The 17,835-nt window shown below is 36.2% G+C and overlaps 1 protein-coding gene across 3 annotated transcripts; it reads left to right on the forward strand.

Moving 5' to 3' along the window:
- The first annotated feature begins 9,195 nt into the window (after window positions 1-9,195).
- On the forward strand, window positions 9,196-17,213 carry kazald2 (Kazal-type serine peptidase inhibitor domain 2). 3 transcript variants are annotated; one of them, XM_051861082.1, is made up of 5 exons: window positions 9,196-10,636; window positions 11,607-12,226; window positions 13,506-13,666; window positions 13,918-14,065; window positions 16,680-17,213. In XM_051861082.1, exons 2-5 carry the CDS (start codon window positions 11,746-11,748, stop codon window positions 16,799-16,801), a joined length of 912 nt encoding a protein of 303 aa, XP_051717042.1. In that variant the 5' UTR covers window positions 9,196-10,636; window positions 11,607-11,745; the 3' UTR covers window positions 16,802-17,213. The 3 variants fall into 3 exon arrangements, with proteins under 3 accessions (XP_051717042.1, XP_051717041.1, XP_051717040.1); XM_051861081.1 differs by having other exon boundaries at window positions 9,196-10,771; window positions 16,680-17,212; XM_051861080.1 differs by having other exon boundaries at window positions 9,198-10,743; window positions 16,680-17,209.
- Window positions 17,214-17,835: the final 622 nt, after the last annotated feature.

The raw sequence follows: 17,835 nt of genomic DNA on the forward strand, positions 1-17,835 counted from the left end.
ATAGTCAAGAGTGGAAAAGCTGGTATATAAAGCATCTATGTTCCTCATGAGTTTTCAAAAGACAACTCACCTTTCATCTTTATCTTATTTTCTTGCATTTCTACGTGCATTATGCTAGCTGAGGGTTGACATCTTGCGTTATGGAGTACGCACTACAATACAATTTGACAACCTTTAATATCCTTTATCAAACAATTAAAATAGGCATCATTTTATTTAAATGGGTTTAAAATTTTCAGTTTTCTATTATTTTTTATTCTTACATATTTAGACAACTGCAAACTTTTTCTTTCATTTTCTTCCTTTTGCCTTATAAAAAATTAACTTTGTGCAGGAAACACTTGCTGTTTTCAAACACTAGGGGGCACCACAAGCATTCTCATTTCCCAATGTCACATTTTCAACTCTCAAGACTTTTTGAAAACAGCGCTTCAGCAGTTCTGTAGTTTGATGTCAGTGACTTTTTGTTAGCCCACCATTATAATTTAACAAATTAAAACATTTCATTAATTAATAAAACGATAAAAATGTTCTTATTTTTCCTTTTTGGGAGTTACAATTTAGCAGGCTAGCCTACATTAACTGTAGTAGGCCTAACCCACATCTCTCTCATGAGCAGTTTGACAGTATATTAACAAAGCAAATAACGACATATATTGATCCAATATTAGTGCAAAGGTAATATACTACACGAACCTAAAAAATCTGAACGTCTGATCCATAAGGCTGCCATTTATAATAAAACTCACTATGAATGAATGTCTCTCACAAACACACACACAGTCAGATAACAGTGGTTCCCCTTGAATGCAGTGCATTCGCCCCCAGCTGCAGTTCCCAAATATGTCTCTTCAGTAAGAGATTGAATCTGCTCCATTCATTAGCCTAAGTGGATGAGCTTCCCTAATAGATGCTCCCCTTCCCCTCAATAATTGCTGTTGATTGGCGTAAATTAGACCCTAGTTGCCAGACGAGTGATTCTCGACGACGATAATCTGATTCCCAGCTGAAACTAATAGGATTTTAACTCCGGTTTGGCCTAATGTCCGTCTGTAAGGCCTGGCCCGGCTCTGTTAGGCCAGACCTGCCCTTCAGCCGCATGCACAGCTCACTCTTACTGCAGGGCTGCAGATGAGAGCGGCCGAATAAATGAATTTGTACCCTCAGGTGAACACGCACGCACACGCGCTGTCAAAACAGACCTATTAACAGATGGTGTGGCTAACAGCGTGTTAAGAGAACTTGACTTTAAGGCCTAAAAGCCCACAGGAAAAGAGACGAGTTTGAAGAAGTTCACTATAACGCAAAACAAGGGCACTTCTTTTTTGAGTTTCCATATTTTATGGGGACTTTCCATAGACATAATGATTTTGATACTGTACAAACTGTATATTCTATGCCCTAACCCTACCCATTCCCAGGAATCGGGTCTCCTTTAGGACCCAGGCAGTAATGCCTGATCAAAAGTTGTTATCGTGATGTCTTGACTAATTATAACCTATTTCACAATTTGATGATGTTTATTACATTAAGTGCATAAACAACATGCTTGAAATATAAAATTAATGTCTGTGTATTGCATAATAAAACAAACTGGAAACAGATAGCCTATTGGAAGCAAAAAACATACCTAATATAATATAAGCTAAGCTAGCAGGCTAATCGGGTAGATGTATGCTATGCTAGTACATAAACTAACTAAAAAAAAACAGTAAGAATGAGAAATGCTTGATTTCACAACCTATAGCTAGTTTCAGTTATATACTAGTACATGATCCCTGTAATTTAAAAGACATTAATGGTCATTATAACACATTTAAACGTTATAAATCACTCTGGACTCGATTTCTCACCACACTGGAACGCATGCAAGCTACAGCGACAATGGAGGCCTACATAGACAAGAGATTGTGTGAAGAGGTTAGAAAGAACCTTCATTTGTACAACTCTAGCATGAAAGAATACAAAGATGTTGTAACTCGTGGTGAGAGATTGCTCGCATGCGCGAAAGCCTGTGTACTCGTAAGTCAAATGAAGTATACTTTGCAAGGCTGTGCGTTCGACTGTGCGTGTACGCTGTTAAAAAAAAAAAAAAAAAAAAGAAGTATACTTTGGCCATTAGATGTAGTAAGTAGGCTAAATGAATTAGTAAAAGGACAGAAAATAACTAAAAAATGCTGTTGCTAGGGAGGTGGTTACTTACAGGCCCAATTCTCTATGATTTTTAGGTCTGGTCATTGGTTTTTAAATCAAATCACTTTGAAAAGTCAGTCCAAAAACCTCTTTTGAACAAGCTACATGATTTGAGGTAGGCTATTCATATCTGTAGCACAAATGGTGAACAAACATGCTAAAGTATAAAACAAAAGCCTAAGTATGAATAATAGTGAGTTGTTTTTATCATTTATATTCACTTGCTGCCATGTAAGGCCATCACCATGATGTCCAGATCAGTATGTTAACACATTTTGCATCAATCCTTCCCAAATCAAAGCTTTTTGAGACACATGTCCCTAATGAAGATCACCCTTATTTGATATTATTTGTCATCAGGCTGATAAGAGCGAGCAGCACGCCTCGAGTCTAATGAAACTCCACTCCATTAGCGCTGAATCGGACAGATTGGCCTCCCAGAGAAATGAATTGAGTTTTTTGTATTTGTGAGATCATTCTCCCTGCATTAACTGATCTTTATCCCATCTCTTCATCACAGCCAAATCAGGTTAGGCGGCCATGATTAGCTGGGGTGGCCTCCCTTTTTAAGCAGTAATTGGGTTTAGCGGCTTAGCTGATAGCGCCATTAGGACCAATAACGGCCTTGCTTGGCTCGGGGAGTGAAACAGATTCTCCTGGAACAGATGGCAGATGCTGGTAAAGGGGCTTGATTTAGAGGGGGCGAAAGCAAAGTTTGTGTAACTGTAGAAGTTCTGGCTTTGTGCTGCGTCTGTATGTCCTCTGTGTTTGCCGGATGTCTGTTTTGCCTTTATATATATATATATATATATATATATATATATATATACACACACACACACACATAATACATAATACATGCATATATCTATCTATTTATCTATCTATCTATCTATATCTATATATGTATATATATAAAAAAAGTAAAGTTTGTGTAACTGTAGAAGTTCTGTGTTTGCCGGATGTCTATTTTGCCTTTATATATATATATATATATATATATATATATATATACACACACACACATAATACATGCATATATCTATCTATCTATCTATCTATCTATCTATATATATATAAGTTCACTAAAACACACTTTTTCACTAGTTTATTAAATTTGTCTACTAACAATGTCCATCTCAAATTATGTTTTGTGACATTGTGTTTACTAGCATTTTGTGTAATAAAATCAAAGACTCTTTTGGGTAATTTCATAACTATTATTGCATTTCAAAATAGCAGGTTGAGTGAAAATGCCCAATAAAATAATAAAATAAAATAATAAAAATATGTTCCTAAGTGATATTTACCTTGATTTCTATTTATTTACTCACTATTTCATCTCAGGATCTTCAATGAACCTTGTGCACCTTGGTAAACACTAACTTAAAAAAAAAAAAAAACGTTATTAATGGTAAAATTATTGGTTGTAATGGAAATGTAATTTTATATGTAATTTTTGTAAAAAAAAAAAAAAAATAATAAAATGCAATACTCACTCTATAAACATAGAGCTGACTTTATTTCTTTAAAAACAGTGATGTTTCGGCCAACTTCAAGGCCTCCATAAGACATCCTTTTTATATAGAGACAATAATTGACCCTGGTATTGATTTTACCTGGCTATATAAAACATCCATTTAAAGGGATAGTTCATTCAAAAATTAAATTTCTGTCATTAGTTACTCACCCTCATGTCGTTCCACACCCATAAGACCTTCGTTCATTTTCAGAACACAAATTAAGATATTTTTGATGAAATCTGAGAGGTTTTTGATCCCCCATAGAAAGCAACGCAATTATCACTTTCAAGGCCCAGAAAGGTAGTAAAGACGTTAAAATAGTTAATGTGACTACAGTGGTTCAACCTTAATGTTATGAAGTGATGATAATACTTTTTGTGCACAAAAAAACAATTTCTTCTCTTTTGTGTCAGTCTCTTACGCTGTTGACATTGTAAACACAGTGCAGCGCTTCCAGGTTCTACGTCAGAACGCCGACTCAGTATTGGCCGGCTCCTGTGTCAGCAGCACGTGAATGGCGTCAGAGGGAGACACGGAAGAGAAGAAATTGTTGAATAAATTCTTTTCTTTTCTTTTTTTTGCGCACAAAAAGTATTATCGTTGCTTTATAAAAGGTTGAACCACTGTGAACTATTTTAACGATGTCTTTACGACCTTTCTGGGCCGTGAAAGTGGTAATTGTGTTGCTTTCTATGGGGGATCAGAAAGCTCTCAGATTTCATCAAAAAATATCATAATTTGTGTTCCAAAGATGAACGAAGGTCTAACGGGTGTGGAACAACATGAAGGCGAGTAATTAATGACAGAATTTTCATTTTTGGGTGAACTAACCCTTTTCTCGATACAGCAAAGTCATGAAATGCATTTCTAAGTTATGTTATTTTCATTGGTGGTTGTGGAAATATGGATGAATTGACACAGGAGTGGTAAAGTTTAATATTTAGGCCTACACAACTGAAGACAAATCTACAAACTGATAGATATTCTCCACAGATTTCCCTCAGACTAATCCAAAAAATGTCTTTGAAATGGAATATCAAAATATGTATTCTAGGAAGTGCTTATGATAGACACACACACACACACACACACACACACACACACACACACACACACACACACACACACACACACAAGTATGTCTTGTGATTGATGTGATAAATGGCTTTAAAAACAGCGTAATGTTGAGTTGTATAGCCTATCTTTACAGAGTAGATGCAGCAAAGAGCTTCTCATTAATGCAGGAACAGTGCTGCCTTTTCCCGCTCAAATCCGTCTCTGGAGAAAGACTTATGAGAGAGCACTTCAGATGAATGAGTGTACACAAAACCGCTTCAATTATTCAAGTCCAGCTTGGCACAGGGTGTGACTTTTGGGAAACACAGCATACGCTGCCCAGATCTGTGTACCTGTTGAGCATTAAAACTATTAAAATGATGGAATTATGCTGCTTAAATGGTCCGTCTCAGCAATTCATGTCGACTGTAAGATTGCAAAGAGACCAAATCAACCACCCTGACCAACATTATCAGCTCTGATTGACCATTCCGATGTCCTAGCGTGCCAAGCTCTCAAGTCATGGCTAACGCTGTGAGGCTAATGTCTGTCGAAGGAAAATAAAGGCACTTTAAAACAATTTAAAAAGAAATCAAGCAGTTCACTTTGTGGGAAAAGCATCCTGTGGTGAGTCTAAGGCAGTTGGATCATGTTAATAACGCTGAAGTTAAGTACCTGCCTGGTGAGATAAAAGACTTGACAGGTTATAAGGTGTTTCATAATATGGGAAATAATGGATAATGAGAGCGCCATAAATGTAGATTGGTATGTTTTGTGAAGATGAGCTGGAGAAAATTATTGCACTGATGTCTTTGACTTGTTTTGTTTAATATTCTTGTTTCCTCTTCTAACAGGCTGCACAACGCAAGTAAATTAAGATACAATTCAAATGTTTTCTAAAATCCATTACGCTAAACTCAATACCTTCAACACAGCATGCGTATCACAGCCTGATAAAACACCGTACTGTGATTTCACAGCAGGTGACATGCTGAATGGGATTTATATTGCTTTCTCATGGAATTGCATATTTATATGCGAGAACAAAACAAAAGAGTGTTCTATGTAATGAATATGTGCTATGAACGCCATAACACACACTGTAAAAAAAAATATATTGTTGATTTAACTTAAAAAAGTAAGTTACCTAGTTGCCTTAAAATTTTGAGTTCATTGAAATCAAAAATGTGAGTTAATACAATGAAGGAGATTGGTTTAATAAATAGAAACTCAAAATATTGTTATCTGAACCACATTATTTATCCAAGTTGATTTGACAAATGATAACAAATCTATATATACCGCCCCAGTGAGTTTTTGTGTATATATATATATATATGTAATATTTATATTACTATGTTGTATATTGAAAGGTCAGTTGTTTATACCAACTCAGAATTGAAGATTTGGCTCCCTTTAATTTCATAAGTGTGAATTTGACAGAAGGAGGAGTTTGAATTGAATTGAATTTACAATTCAAAGAAAAACAACACAGGCAATGAATTCTGGGAAATGAAGTGTTCTTCCACCCTTGTTCACAAAAGTTAATTTATAAAATATGCTATCATCTATCTATCTACATTGCTTTTTTATATATACATATATAAGAAAAACACAAATATTTAATATGCAATTTTAAACACTCACTGACTTTCTTGCGTGAGAGGTGATTTCAGTTTTGAAGAGGAAGTTATCGAATTACACCATGTAAATGAGTGAAAAAAAGATCTTATTGATCATCATTTAAAGGCCCATGATAAGGGCTCTACCTCCTGTGACACACTGCGGTGATTCATGGCTTCTGTGTTATCACAAACCAATATATCTAATCCCCGAGGTGAGGTGAATCTCTCCCCTGCTTCACGTCCTGTAATTCCATTGCTTGCCCTGTTTAATAGGCTATACAGTCATTTGGATTTACAAGCATTTGCTCCATACGTGACCTCCGCTTAGTGACATCATTGTTACAGTATAAGGGAATTAAATTTGTGGAGGCTCCATAAAGACTGTGAGACAGCGTGTGTGTGTGTGAGACACATGAGAGAGACAGACAGACGGGATAAAGCAATTGATCTTCATGAATCTGACATGCCTGTCCACTTGAAAATAAATCACAGGAGCAAAGTACCCATTACACTGCAAAACAGACAACAGAAATTGACATGAATAAGAATGATTTACATATCGAGTTTTGCTTTCTTTTCATGGGGTCACTAATGTCGATGAAAGTTTTTCTAAAAAAGTATTTGATTTGCATTTCTTTGGGTGAGCCAATCTGATCATTCTGCATTGTTGATATATCCTGTTTTCATCTAACTTGAGCTATGATAAACTACATTTACACTGCTGATATCCTCCAAAAAGTTTCTTCAGTCACAAACATGTGCCAAAATGATCATATTTCAGTCCAAAACAGAAGAAAGCAAGAAATTTTATTTTGCTTTGTTTTATATTTTTATATTTAGTTCTAGACTAAATGTGAACATGCATTTACTCATCTCACTTGCACAAAAACACAGTATTCCTCAAAATGACTTTTCACAAAACAGTGAAATGCAAATTACTTTAGATTAGTTTCAGAAATAAGAGTGTTGAACTTCCTTCTCCTGTATCCTATTCTTCTTTAATCCAGAATGGCTGAAAGGTTTGTTTGAGCTGCGCCCTCTACTGTACAGGCATAAATATGCATTTCCTTCAGCCTGAGGCTTATTCATTTCACTTTTGGTGTGAAAGGACTTTAACATTTCCCAAAAATAAACCAGCAAGCCCAGCCCAGTTGAGAAAAAGTTACACAAAAGTAATGTAATGCATTACTTTTCATAAAAAGTAACTAAGTAACACACTATAATAATGCATTACTTTTAAAAGTAACTTCCCCAACACTTCTCATGACAATAGTATCTTTACAGACTAAATATAGTATTACATGTAATGAGAATCTAATGAGAATCAACACTGAGAATAATGAGAATTAAAAAAATTAACATGAATACAATATACCACCTTGTTTTACACATAAGAGTGGACGCGGCCATTTGTAAACTGTGTTTCCGGTGTAATCCGCTTTGAGTTATTTCTATCACTCTAACAAAAAATGGTGCTATATAGTACTAAAAGTGGTTCTTTGGCTCGTAATCATAGGGGAACCAATTTAAGTGCTGTATAGCACCAAATCTTGGTGCTTCAGTGGTTCTTCACCGGTTCTTTGGGATGACTGAGGTGCTATATAGCACCACTGCCGTTCAAAGAACCTGTTAAGCCCCTTTAAAGGTTCATTACGAGCCAAGAAACCACTGTTGGTGCTGTTTAGCACCATTTTTGTTGGAGAAATAAAATGCGATATGGCACCTCTTATGGGTTCTACATAGCACCATTTGACAACGGTGCTGTAGAACACCTTTAAAGAAATGGTGCTACATAGCACCAAAAGTGGTTCTCCTATGATTACGAGCCAAGAACCACTTTTAGTGCTACATAGCACTTTTTTTTTTCTTTTTTTTTTAGAGTGTAGCTGTACAGAAAACAGCTTATAATATATTTACCATATTATTTTAATGTAATGTAATGTCTTAATTATAAACACACTGGTTTCTAGAGCAAGTTTTACCACTTGCGTAATATTGTAAAATTGATAAGGTGGATAATTTTTTTTTGTTTTGAGAAAGTGCCATATATTTTTGACATTGACAAAATATTTCAAACTCAAACCATCAAAAAGACATCATGTTCCACTGAATGGGGAGACAATGAGACATCTATTTTTGCTGTCGTCTCAAAGAGTTTACAATTGCAGACAGCTGGTTTGCCTTCAAGCAATAATTTAAGACGTCACTATAACACTTTCTAACAATGCACTTACAGAAATACTACGACAGCATGTGTTTTCCAGTTAAAGCCCTTAAAGGAATAATCAAACAATGGAAATCTGTCATCATACATTGACCAGGGGCTGTCGAGCTCCAAAAAGAGAACTACAGTTTATAAATATATATATATATATATATATAGTCTTTTTGGATATATATTCAGAAGACTTGAGTTGTCTAAGTCATATGACCTACTTTTATGGTGCTTTTTGGATAGATATGAAAAACACATTGTAACCTTGGGAAAAGTTCTCATAGAGAAAGTTAATTGGAGTGGGGTCTGATCTTATCATGGACGTTCAATCTGTGTTAGTTAACAGTAAAACTCGAGGCACACTCCAGAGCTCGCTGCAGCCTCTCCGGCGTTGAATGGAAATAGCCTGAAGCAATTAGCCCACTAAGACCCACTCATTAGGAGGTAAGAAGTGAATGAGATCTGCTCGCCACAGCTAATCAATATTAATGATGGATTATTTACAATTAACAATGGGCCCTTAATGGCTGCCTAATTGTTTGTTTTGGCTTAACGTGGCGAGGTGAGAGAAGCAGATAAACTAAGGACATTAGTGAGAGAGAGGAGCTAAATGCCTTCTCACTTTCTTTCACAGCACAGATAAGCTCATTTGTAATGAGGCCCGTTTTGTTTTTCATGTAGGGCTCCAACAACAAATCTGGACCAACTACTGAATGTTTTTTTTTAGCCCCATGAAATCAAAATGAGAGTTTCTCAGCTAACAGGGAATGTTCTCAGAACTTTATACGTTCTGGCAAGGTTCTCTCAAAGTTATGCACAACTTGCAGTAACATTGTTCGAAGTTATCTGGTCTTTAATAATGTTCTCAAAACATCAGCACAAAAATTATATTTATACATCGTTCATTGAGTATTTTTTTTTTTTTTTTTTAAATGTTTTAGCTAGACATCTACTGTTTTTTTTAAATGTTACTACATTCAGAATAACATTCCCATAATTTTTGAAGAATGATAAAATTATATGTTTTCTTAACGTTCACATAGATTTTTATTAACATTTAAGAAACTGGACATTTTGAACATTCAGAAATGTTTGAATAATTTAATGGAAACGTTAGCGTAACATAGAACAGCTTCTATGTTACTATATGCTTTGTACCATTACTTGTATGTCACTGTGTTGGTTTATTACTTCTGCTTATATTAATCATTTGTACATCACTTTGGATATAGTGCAAATAAATGAATGTAATTGTATGTCTATTAGCTTTGAGATCATATGTGTAGTGCTGAACATTGATAGAAATAGGATACAAATTTAAAAATGCACAGTCTTTCTCTTATAAGAATACAGACGAAAAAAAAAAAAAAAAAAAAAATGCTCAAGATTAATCTTACACAGATTTTTGCACAATTGGATGCTTTTAAAATCTTATGGCAAATCTTCCTTTTTCTATAGGAAATAATAAGAAATCTATACTCATCAAGCATGGGCTCTATAAAGAAAAATAAAGATTCAAGCACAAATTCAACGTTAAATTCAAATGCAAATCTAGTCCAATTTCAATTACATCAACATGACCAAAACACATAAAATTGCACTCGTAGTTTAAAAACATATGTTGTCAAATGAATTTGAACAGCGCTACTCGCCTGTCAATCAACTGCTGCACAAGGTTTAAACCAGTTACCAGTGTTGGGGAACAACAAGTTACTTTGAGTGAAAAGTAATGTGTTACAATATTGTGTTACTGACTAAAAAAGTAACTAATTGCCTTACTTAGTTACTTTTTATATAAAGTAATGCTTTACATTACTTTTGTGTTACTTTTCTGACCTAGATGGGGCTTGCTTTGTTAAAAAAAAAAAAAAAAAAAAAAAAAAAGACAAATGCCTTTCACACCATAAGTGAAATGCAAAAGGAAACGCAAATTCACTCCTGTACAGCAGAGGGCGCAGCTCAAACAAACCTTTCAGCTGTGCTGCCTTTCTAGATTGCAGAAGAACAGGATGCAGGAGAAGAAGGTTCAACACTCTTACTTCAGCAATAAAAACAAAAAATAAAACACAAATGTGATGTTTATCTAAAGTCATTTTTGCTTATTAGTTTCGGTTGGATTGGATCATGGAAGGTCAGCAGCAAAGACATTGGTTAATAACGTGAGATTAAATACATAAAGTATATTTGTGTAATTTAACTTTTAATTATTGCAGGTTTGTGTAATATTTTGAGTTTGCATTTCACTGTTTTTCTTCATTTTGAGAAATACTGAATCTGTTTTTATGAACTACAATAACTACGTTTACACAGTGCAATACCTCTGATTTCTCTCAACGTGGGGACAAATAGGAAAAAGTAATTTTGTGTTACTTATTTGAAAAAGTATCAACATCATTTTTTTTTCACGCTTCCTTAATTTCTCATGTGATTGGCTCAAAAAAATGGTAACGCTAATGGATAGTTTTCTATAAGTATATTAGAAGACCTTGATTGTACCAGTGAGCTATAGGCACTCAACTACAGTTAACTCACTTTATGTAAAACGTTACTTACAAAACATTCAAGTCTCAGTACCTGATGGGAGACAATCACAGTTTGAGGTGTGCAAAAAAATCAGATACTACCTGAGACCAGGTTTACGAGGGATACTTTATGACCCTCTCTGCTGACTCCTCCAGTTTGGTTAAAAACCCATGATTTCAAACCCACAGTTTCACCCCCCACCCCAACTCAAATTGAGCATTTTGATTGGATGTTGTGCATCTCCCTGCTCACACCTTTTTTTTTACACTTTTGTTTGGCAAATGGGGGGAGGCACCCTGCAGTTTAAGAGGGGGTCACCAAAGTTAGAGCTGCCTCTGTGTTTTCTTTCCCACCTTCTTGCTCATTCAGCCTGTTGCACTTTTGTGACACAGGACCATAGTTTATCAGGATATTCTGAGGACTGCACAGAGACAAATCCCTGGAAACATTGTATTTTGTGATTTCTTTCAGGCATAGTGACTGGTGAGGACCACTCGTGTCCCTCGAGAGTGCATTTCTTGGCCTTTTGCACTGACATAAAAGCTTTTACTGCTATCTGAGGACTTTTTTCATCTTTTTGGTGACTTTAGCCAGTTTAACCTTTTGAACAATGGCTTATTTACTAGTTTTACTAGTACTGATGCTGGTTTCAGTATCCGAGCCATTCCATGTGGAGCACCTGGGTCGTTTTGACTGGCAGAAGAGCCTTCGACCAGGTGAGGGATGCCCTAAAAAGTGCCACCCTGAGAGGTGCCCAGATGTTAGGCAGCTGCAGGGCTGTCCAGCCGGGCTGGTTCGTGACCAGTGCGGGTGTTGCTGGGAATGTGGAAACGACGAGGGGCAATTGTGTGACCCAGAGCCCCGGTCCGGGTCTACTTTCTACGGGCGCTGTGCTGAAGGTCTGCGCTGCAGAGCTCCTCGCAGAAACCCCACAGGTGAGCCCAGAGCCGTCTGCGTGTGCAGCAAGCAGGAAGCACTCTGCGGTTCTGATGGAAAGACATTTAAGAATATATGTCAGTTTCGGGCGGCCCAACACAAGCAAGGCAAAGGTCAGACGTTGACAATGGTGCATCTTGGACCCTGCAAGACAAGTGAGTATCTCTAAACAAACTATGATATATATATTGTAATCCCCATTATTCTTAATGGGAATTTTCATTACTGCCACTTTTTACAGTTACAGTAAATACAATATGGTAAAACATTTTTATTTTATTGTATTTAAAATATACAATATTGTAATACAATATTTCAATTACGGCACAACAAATATACCACACTCTAAAAAATGCTGGGTTGTTTCAACCCAAATTTGAGTCAAATATGGACAAACCCAACTGTTGGGTTAAAAATGTAATAAAAGAATTTAACCCAACTGTTGGGTTTGTCCATATTTGACTCAAATTTAGTTTGAAACAACCCAGCATTGATAAACACTTTACAATTCATATATTTTAAATATCTTAAAATTATATATTAAAATGAGAATGTTGAGAGAACTGTGCATTAAGATAAGGACAATTTGGTAGGGGTGCTTAATTGTCATAAATATAAAGTCACAATGCAGAAAAATGGTCCTAAAACAGGCTTGATTTTCTTTCAGGAAAATACAATTATTTCTTTCTTTTGCTTTTTGCCATGAATGTGACCAGGACATGTCTTGACAGAGATTTACCCTTCTGAAGGCCTGCAAACACTGTTTTCTTTTTGGCATTTGATTTTTAGTCATACTTAACTTGTTTGCTCAGCTACCTCACCTAAAGGCTGCATCATTTTGATATGAATACAACTGCTAATGTAAATGTATATATAGATGTAAATGTCCTCTCAGGAGGAACCATTGTCATGGATAGAGTCTGAGTGCCAACATAATCACCTCATTTAAAAGTTTTGTCATGGAAAAGGCCAAATGAAAACCCATTTGTTCAGCTGTGGGAATGAAAATTCAGCCATTAGGTTTGTATTTACCTTACCGTCATGTTTAAGATTAGCAGCTCGTAAGTGTCCAATCTCACACCTTAAAATAATTAACCAAGCTAACCAAACACAGCACAAATGGCTACAGCAAATACAGAAGCTGGTGTGAAAGAACCATCCAGTAGCAGAGATTTGCTTTGGGATGCTTTTCAATTTAAAATATGAATGTGTTATGTTTTATTTTACTAATTTAAACTCTGACTATTCCTTAATCCCTTCCTATTCTAGCTTGTACTATTTTGAACAATGACTGAAACGTTGTATTACTCTAGCACTTTTGATGAATCGCTTGTTGTAAGTCGCTTTAGAAAAAAAGCCTTGGCTAAATTAATAAATATAAATGTAATTAATTTATCTAAAGTTCAAAGTTTCCATCTTCTGCAAACTTTACAGAACCAGTTATCACTTACGCTCCACGTGACATCGTCACAACCAAAGGAAGTGATGTCATCTTTTCCTGTGAGGTGTCGTCGTATCCACTGGCTTCCGTCCAGTGGAGTAAAGAGGGGGACGTTATTTCTTTTCCTGCTGATGATTCGAGCACGGCTGTACAGGTATGTGAACATATAAGTGAACAATAAAACAGGAAAGCAACATCCGAAAAAAATACAAACTGTGATCAGAAATGCAAGGTCTGCATACTCACATATTCTTTAGTATTTTTCATCGCATTGTCCATCTAATTGAAGCTTCAGCAGACAAACACATAGTTAGATAAATGCTCACACCAGGTTTTCATTCTAGTCACATTCTCTCACAGACAGTGCTGGTAAATGTGCAATGGTGTGCATTTCTGTAATTACAGGCTCGTGGAGGTCCTCGGAGGTTTGAATTGACCGGCTGGCTCCAGATTCAAAGAGTCGGCCCGAACGATGCAGGTGTGTACACATGCACCGCCAGGAACGCCTTCGGAGAGGTGTCTGCCTCCGCCAGATTACAGGTTACACTTGGAGGTATGTCTGAGAACACATTCATTCACGGCCTTTTAGAAAACAAGGTCAGAGGTGAACAAGCTGAAAAAACATGATTGTTGGGGCTGCTTCCACACACTCACAGACACAAACCCCACTGTTTATTTGTTTTACACACACCCTTATACCCAGAAGAATATGTTATTGTTCAGAAGTTGCTTGTTCATAACTCAGACTTGGTTAAGTATATCAACAATGTTTCCCCAAAATTCCTTGGGAGAAATAAAAACAGACACAATTGAGTCCAATGTTAATGGAACCGCATAACTCAGATTATGTTTGATTTTTGGAAGAATATGATGACAAATATAGTTAATATTTGAGATCTCTGACTTTGATTACAGATTTTGGTATCTAATACAGTTTGAGACCAGGGTTGCCAGGTTTTCACATCAAAACCCACCCAATTGGTTCTCAAAACTAGCACAATCGCATTCCAGGGGTTAAATCCAGTTCCCCCTGCTAAAATTCGCATCCCAGGGGCTAAGTATCATGTTATTTGCAGACATGAAAAACAACACTGTTAAAGTAGCCCAATTCTTGGCAACACTGTTTGAGACCCTGTCGAAGTGTACTGGATAAATCAACATTTTTGAACAAATCTCTTGAATGAATAATTCAATGACGCTTGTCACTTGTCGCCACCTGGTGGCTTAACAATGAAATCCATACAATCATTATTTGAAGTGCCAAGTTTCTTTCAAAAGGTGATGTGATCAATTTCGTTTGCTTCTGTAGACATCAGTGTTTACATCCGAACTATAAACTTTTAATCCCAGTACTTCTGTGATATAACGATACTGTGTGTTTGAAAAGACTGTATGTGAAGCTGTTTCATACATATAGCCAACATAATAACTGCTTTTTCTAGGGCAGCACAAATGCAGATATGAATGTTCTGGTGTGATTTTGTAAAAGGTTTAACAGACACAGACAAAACGTTGAGATCGTGTGGGTGTTTGAATCGAGATTGCGAAATTTTAACGATTAATTGTGCAGCTCTAGGTCTTATCTATCTATCTATCTATCTATCTATCTATCTATCTATCTACTCATCCTCCATTCTCGATTAATGGATTTAAAATATTTGAAAGACGCCAGGTTGTGTAGCTTCAATTTCGTATATGAAGAAAGTTCCGTTCAGATTTCCTCTTAATTTAGTTTCTTAATTTAGTCTGTGTAGGAGAAAAATATATTAAATTATATTATAGAACACATTTGCGATTTTTATTTCTTATGAATAACCAGTCTTGTGTAAGTTGACTAGTATTTATCTTCTGCAGTCATGCAAGTTGATATCCTCATCTAAAGATATCCTCATGAAAAGTATTTTTACAATGCAAAAAATGATTTTCTTCCTCAGTGTTTTTGTCTTGTTTTCCAGTACGAATATCTATTATTAAATCAGGGACTTCAGGAAAACAAGAAAAATACACCAGTGGTGTAGGAAAAAAGTTTATTTTTCTTACCTCACTGGCAGACATTTTGTAAAGTCACTTAATTTTTTATAGATTTTTCAGAAACCAAGACTTATCTTGTGTCAAATGTATCTTGATTTAAGAATGTTAACGTATTTGTACTGGAAATCAAACAATAAATACTGAGGAAGAAAATCATTTTCCAAAAATCAAAACACTTTTGCAGTGTAGCAGGCTATTTAACCTAATACAGACAACGAACATTCATTTCCCTTTAATTTGAACATTTTTCTTGTTTTAACATTGAATAATATCCATCTGAACTGCAGAGAGAGGTCTGTCAGGTTGTTCATGTTCTCTCTGCGGTCTGTGGCGTGGTCAGAAAAGACATGCGAACGCACCAACAGTGGGAGCTGATCGATTCGCATTCGCTACTATCAAAGCTTATCATCTCCTCATCGCTAAAGGTGAACTTGGCCTTCCGAGAATCCGACAGTGCTGACGATAACCGTACACCAGTCGAGGGCTTTCTGCAGCAGCAACATAAAGGCTGGTGATGACAGGAGGTCGAGAGGGCCCTAGATGGGGGGAGATTTGGAAGGGAAAGGGAGAAGGGGTGGAAGGGCTTGTGTATTATGTGGCAGGTCGTTGCTGTGACTGTCTGGCTGTTATCTCTTTCTCTGGGGGGTCTGTTCCTTTATCTGCACTACCAGTGCCTGCTCCCCCATCCCTCATTTCCCGGAACGTCCCGACTGCATTGAACTCTGGGATAGGTGGTAGTGAAAGGTGACTCTGGACACAGGACAGACCTTTTTCCTATAGGTTTAAAGAGAAAAATAGAAAGAGAAGATTTAAATATATCATGCAGGACATTGTGGGCATATTGAGAAAATGCTGAGCTTTCTAAAAATGATCAAATGTAGACATGCTGCTTTTTATTTAGTGTATTAATTAATAGATCCTCTTAGCATGCTGGCTGTTCGCTGCATTTTCACTCTGTTAATTAAAAAGCATCTACTAAAAATGTATTATTATTATAGTATATTATACTAAAATATATTAGCCTATATTAAACAAATGAAGAAAAAAAAACTTTTTAAAAGACTGCATATTTATGATGCATCATAAATAATTAATGCAATGAATCAAATTTTTTTTTCCCCCTTTACATTTTCCAGGTTCTCAGCTGAACAAAGAGTTCCGGCAGAAAGAAAACGGAGCTTATAGAATATCAGGCGAAGAGGAGAATGTAGATGATGAAGATTACGAAGGCCAGCCGAGTGGATATATGTATTTGTGACATATAGATATTATAAAAACATAGCATTTAATCACAGATGTTTCTTATTATGTTTGAAATGTTAGCTCAATGTGTACTTTTTTTTTTTTTTTTTGTCCACTATGTGTGGGCTTTGTATATAAATCCAAATAATTTCTATTCACTTTGAGAATTGTACTTAAAAATAGAACTTAATTAAATAGTTGATTTACTCATTGAGTCCTTTTATTGTTCATAATGCATGTCAGAAAATACAATATTTGCAGTGTTGTCTGTTTAGTAGGGGTGTAACGGTTCTCGGTAAAAAATCGAACCGTACCGTCCTCGCACCGCGGTTCACCTCATATCTGACGAGGCATACGCATCTATAATATGGTTTGTTCAAAATAAATAAAACAGACCGAGTTAGGCTAATGTTTCTGTCGATAGATATGCATTCAGGCTTCCCAATACATTACAACAACAGCGATGACCAAAAAACGTGGACAAAACAGTCACTCTTTGTAAGCTTTTTTCATTGCGAGTGCCATATGCCTGAATATGAGGAGTCATTTACCCGTCATCAGCTGGGTGTTGATAGCGTGCGAGCGCAGGTGAGACCTGAACAGCACACGTTGCTATCTGTGTATAAAGGTCCAGTGTGTAATATTTAGGAGGCTCTATTGACAGAAATGTAATATAATATACATAACTATGTTTTCAGTGGTGTATAAAGACTTTACATAACGAACCATTATGTTTTTATTACCTTATGAGTCATTTCTATGTACATACACCTTGGGTCCCCTTACATGTTAAGTCGCCATTTTGCACCCGACATATTTCTACAGTAGCTCTAAACGGACAAACTGCTCTACAGAGTGCGTTTGCTTGAATGGCTACTCTCTGCTGTCTCAGATGACGACATTTTTGTCCTGTGTCGGCCACCGTAGTTTCTCTAAATTGCAATTCGCAACCTCACCGCTAGATGCCGCTAAAATTTACACACTGCACCTTTTTCAGTGGTGTATAAACCCTTACATAATGAACCATATGTTTTTATTACCTTAGAATGA

Source organism: Ctenopharyngodon idella, chromosome 14 (genome assembly GCF_019924925.1).
Source record: "Ctenopharyngodon idella isolate HZGC_01 chromosome 14, HZGC01, whole genome shotgun sequence".
NCBI classification, from domain to species: domain Eukaryota; kingdom Metazoa; phylum Chordata; class Actinopteri; order Cypriniformes; family Xenocyprididae; genus Ctenopharyngodon; species Ctenopharyngodon idella.

Coding starts and splice junctions, on each gene's coding strand:
- kazald2 (XM_051861082.1), top strand. CDS start 11,746: ATGGCTTATTTACTAGTTTTACTAGTACTGATGCTGGTTTCAGTATCC. Junction 13,667..13,917: donor ATTCGAGCACGGCTGTACAG/GTATGTGAACAT, acceptor CTGTAATTACAG/GCTCGTGGAGGTCCTCGGAG. Junction 14,066..16,679: donor ATTACAGGTTACACTTGGAG/GTATGTCTGAGA, acceptor TACATTTTCCAG/GTTCTCAGCTGAACAAAGAG.